General features: G+C 40.6%; 1 protein-coding gene across 2 annotated transcripts in view; it reads left to right on the top strand.

The window, feature by feature from the left end:
- Positions 1-3,978, top strand: part of Gng2 (guanine nucleotide binding protein (G protein), gamma 2) — a 111,421-nt gene extending 107,443 nt beyond the window's left edge. For both annotated transcript variants that reach the window (XM_013012358.1, XM_013012357.1), the window contains one exon: positions 3,521-3,978. In XM_013012358.1, the coding sequence (XP_012867812.1) occupies positions 3,521-3,649 (129 nt within the window). In that variant the 3' untranslated portion in view covers positions 3,650-3,978. The remainder of the gene's footprint in view (positions 1-3,520) is intronic.
- Positions 3,979-4,216: the final 238 nt, after the last annotated feature.

The following is a 4,216-nucleotide window of genomic DNA, read 5'->3' as shown; positions in this document are numbered from 1 at the left end:
CCTGTATCCCTATTTAAACATTTCATGTATATTTTCAACAACCAAGAATATTCTTCTACATTATTATGACGCAATTATCAATCAGGAACTTAAGATTAATACATTACTAATTTCAAATGCTAAGACTCTGCTTAAGTGCTACAAATCACTACAATAAGTTCCTGGTTAGCCAAAAGACCCAGTTCATGACTAGTGTGTTACACTTAGATGTCCTGTGTGACAATTCCCTCAGCTTCCTTGATTTTCATGACCTTGACACTTTTGAAAATTATAGGCCATTTATTTTAGACTTCCATTTAGTTTGGATTTGACTTGTATGTCTCGATGACTAAATTCTAGTAACCAAACTTTGATGTATACTTTGGGAAGATAACCATTTGCAATTAATTTTTCCAAATGTGAGCTATGAACAACTCTAAACAAGTTATTAAATTTTGCTCCATTTAGTGTTTCAATGTCATTAAAGAGGATTTAGAAAATTCATTCCGCATGATTGTATGTAAGCATTGCAAATGACTAGGAATAGATGGTGCTGAATCTCCTCTCAACCAGTGAGTTTTCAATATTACTGGGGTTTGATGTGTTTTACAATACTGTCAGTATTACTGTTTTACAGTCTCTGCTGCTTAACAGCTATACTCCTGATTGGTATAAGAATGACTATTGTTCAACTAAGGAAAAGGCATGAGGAAACAAATGGTTACAATTCAGCCCAAAGGTCTGACCTTTGCTTTCATTTGAGGAGCTAAGACAAGAACAGGCTGTTTGCTTTCCTTTGGTCACAGTAATGTTTAGTAAAGATGCATGAAGAATTTTAGTTTAGACCTTTGGAACTCACCACACATTGGGGTAGTTTGTATATGGATGACAGTGGCTTACTGGAAAAATATCAGGGTCCAAGTTCCATTTCTGCCTTACGTTTTGCTATATGACACTAAACAACTCAAGTAATCTACTGAGCCTCAATTTTTTCATCTATAAAAAGCTGATAATAATTCTTACTCCAGGATTATGGTGAAGATCAAAAGAAAAAAATTCAACTCAATGTCTAGGACAAAATAGGAGCACAATATAAATATTTTATGAGCACTACAATTTCCATTAAAGAACAAGACTGATGTTTTGTATGAATATAGTATACTATGTGAAATAGTATCTCCTAAAATTCATGCCCACCTGGACTTTTATAATATGACCTTATTTGGAAAAAGGGTGTTTCTAGATGTGACCAAGGTTACACTGGATTAATGTGGACCCTAGTAAATTGACAGGTGAAATAGGGAAATTGGCCACAGAGAAAAGAAGGCCATGTGAAGACAGAGGCAGAGAAAAGAGAGATACATTATTAAGCCAAGAAACAGGAAGAATGCCAGCCTCCACTAGAACAGGCGAGAAGCACAGAACCCATTCCTTCTCCAAGTCTCTGGTGGGGACCAACATTGATTTCATGCATGCTAGGCAAGCCTTCTACCACTAAGCCACATTCCCAGGCTCCCCCACCTTGATTTCAAACTACAAATGTCTACCACTGTGCAGTATTGTTTAAAGCCATCCAGTTTGTAGCAACCTTTCAGAACAAAAGAATAATCATACCAATATTTATACTTTTTCAAATAAGTCAAGGAAGACTAGTTGTGTGTGTGTGTGTGTGTGTGTGTGTGTATGTGTGTGTGTTTGTGGTAGAAAAGAAAGCACCTCCTCCAATTCTTTGGGGCTTACAATAATAAAAATGTACTCTCACTCCTGCCACATATCAAAAGAGGAAAATATAACTTAATGTCTTGAACGAAGTAGGCTTATTATTATAGGCCTATGATGAGATCTTACACAATCAGCTGCCATTGTCCCCATGTCATAGTGACCAGGACCCATGGCATATAGAATGGCTTCTATCAGGAGCTTCTGTCTGGTCTGTGCCAAAAGGAAGAGAAAAGCCAAAAATTCAAGGATTTACGGGACAAGAAGATGAAACCAAGCTTCATGTCCAACCACTTAATGGTAAATTTGAAAGCCCTTTAAGCATCAGCATTGTTATCCTTAAGCCCTGGAATGAGGAACAGATGAGTGTGTGACCACCGTTCCATGTGTGAAAGCCTCTGAGTCCGTGGTGGGCATTCATAGTAGTTACTTCAGTTGGACCCAGTAGCAGAGGGGAAAGTGCATAGCAGCTGCTGCACTGACTCCTGTACTCAATTCTGCTCATGTACATGGGTAAGAGCTTGTCATGGGTAGCATGGCCCTGGCTGATGACATGGTGTGGTATGTGTTCCTCACAGGTAGGGAGGGATAGGAAATATATTGAGGGATAATATAAAACCACTCCACTCTTTTTCTTTCTTTCTTTTCTTTTTTTTTTTTGCTCAGTTGTGGGGCTTGAACTCTGGGCCTGGGCACTGTCCCTCAGCTCTTCAGCTCAAGTCTAATGTTCTACCACTTGAGCCACAGTACCACTTCCAGTTTTCTGGTGGTTTATTGGCAATGAGTCTCACTGACTTTTCTGTGGCTTTGAACCACAATCCTCAGATCTCAGTCTCCAGAGTCGCTAGGATTACAGGCGTGAGCCACTGGCTCCCAGCTATCTACTCCACTCTTACAGAGGATTGTGCTTGCAGCAGTGACTCTGAGAACCTTCCATAGTCATATGGTGGTGTTAAGCTCATGGTGGTGTGAAAAGGCTTGGAGTGATCTTCAGAGCAAGGATACTGGGCAAAGAATTGGCTCATGGCTTTATGTTTTTCATTCCAAATGGCATCCTTCTGGTAGATCATCTATCACATCTCAGATATGAGTTGATTTTTCACAATGAAATTCACCCTCTCAAGTAGTGAAACATTGTCACTGATGAGTCAAACTGCTGGACACTCCTAACAAGGAGGGGAAGAAATGTTCTGGGAAGTTGTCAGTATCACTAAACTCAGTGACAATCTCCCAGTAACACAACCCTGAAAGGTGCACTGTGTGGTTGGAATCATATAGACCATACATGTTGGTACTACATAAAGTTTTGTTTGTGTGTATTTGAGTGTACACATACACGCAATATCTGCACCTTCATATCTGTTTTGATTAAAGAGAGAATCCAGCCTGGCTTTGAACATCCCTAACAAGATTCCTGAAGCGAGAGAGACAGATGGCTGAGTACCTGATGATAATAACATGGCTAGTTCATGTAGAAATCTTGCTAGAAGCCAAGCCCTAAATGATTTGCATGGATTATCTCACTTATTTAATCCTTGTAACCCAGTGAGTTACTAGGCACCGAACTCAAGAGATACATACAAGATGAGGGTTAGGGCCCAGAACCAGTGGCTCATGCCTATATAATCCTAGCTATTCAGAAGGATCACTGTTCCACTAGACCAGACCAGGAAAGTCCATGAGATTCTTATCTCCAATTAACCACCAAAAAGCTGGAAGTGAAGCTATGACTCCTATGGTAACATGCTAGCCTTGAGCACAAAAGCTCAAGGACAGCGCCTGACTACTGATCCATTTCCATGGTCTCTGTCTTCCCCTCCAGGTTTCCAAAGCAGCTGCAGACTTGATGGCCTACTGTGAGGCACATGCCAAGGAAGACCCCCTGCTGACCCCCGTCCCAGCCTCCGAAAACCCATTTCGAGAGAAGAAGTTCTTCTGTGCCATCCTTTAAGTTTCCAGGCGGAGGCTGAAGAGCCTCGGGGTTCCCGGGACATTGGCGTAATGTTTCTATCAAAGTGGGCACCTTTCTCGTCCACGGCATTTAAAGAGAGAGAGAAGAACCATCCTGGAAACTCCAGGCTGTGCATGTTTAAAGAACTGGTCCCCTTAGGCAAATGAAAGCCGATCCACTTCCCGACTTAAAAGATCTGATTCTGCAGACCTGCCTGGAGGAGGGGAATGTATAAAAAATAAAATTGGTGTCACTTCTTTTCTGCTATCCCCTCCCCACCTTACTTTTTCTGCTTCATATTTAAAAATAAAAATAAACATTGAAAAAGACAGCTGTACTGAGCTAAGATGTGTATGACCTTCTCAAAATGATTCTTGTCTTTAGAATACCTTCTGATAAGCTGAATTGTCCAGTGTAACCATGGTTCAGCGTAATGACATCAGTGTTTAGTCTTTGTGTTTTTCTTTGTCCTTTCTTCTACCCCTCTCCCTTCTTCTATCCCTACCCATTAAAGTAGTACAAAGAGAAGGCTAGACTAGTCTGTAAGATGGAACTCCAAGTTTAAGT

Source organism: Dipodomys ordii, unplaced genomic scaffold (genome assembly GCF_000151885.1).
Source record: "Dipodomys ordii isolate 6190 unplaced genomic scaffold, Dord_2.0 Scaffold16, whole genome shotgun sequence".
NCBI lineage: Eukaryota > Metazoa > Chordata > Mammalia > Rodentia > Heteromyidae > Dipodomys > Dipodomys ordii.
This window is presented reverse-complemented; position numbering and strand designations above follow the sequence as displayed.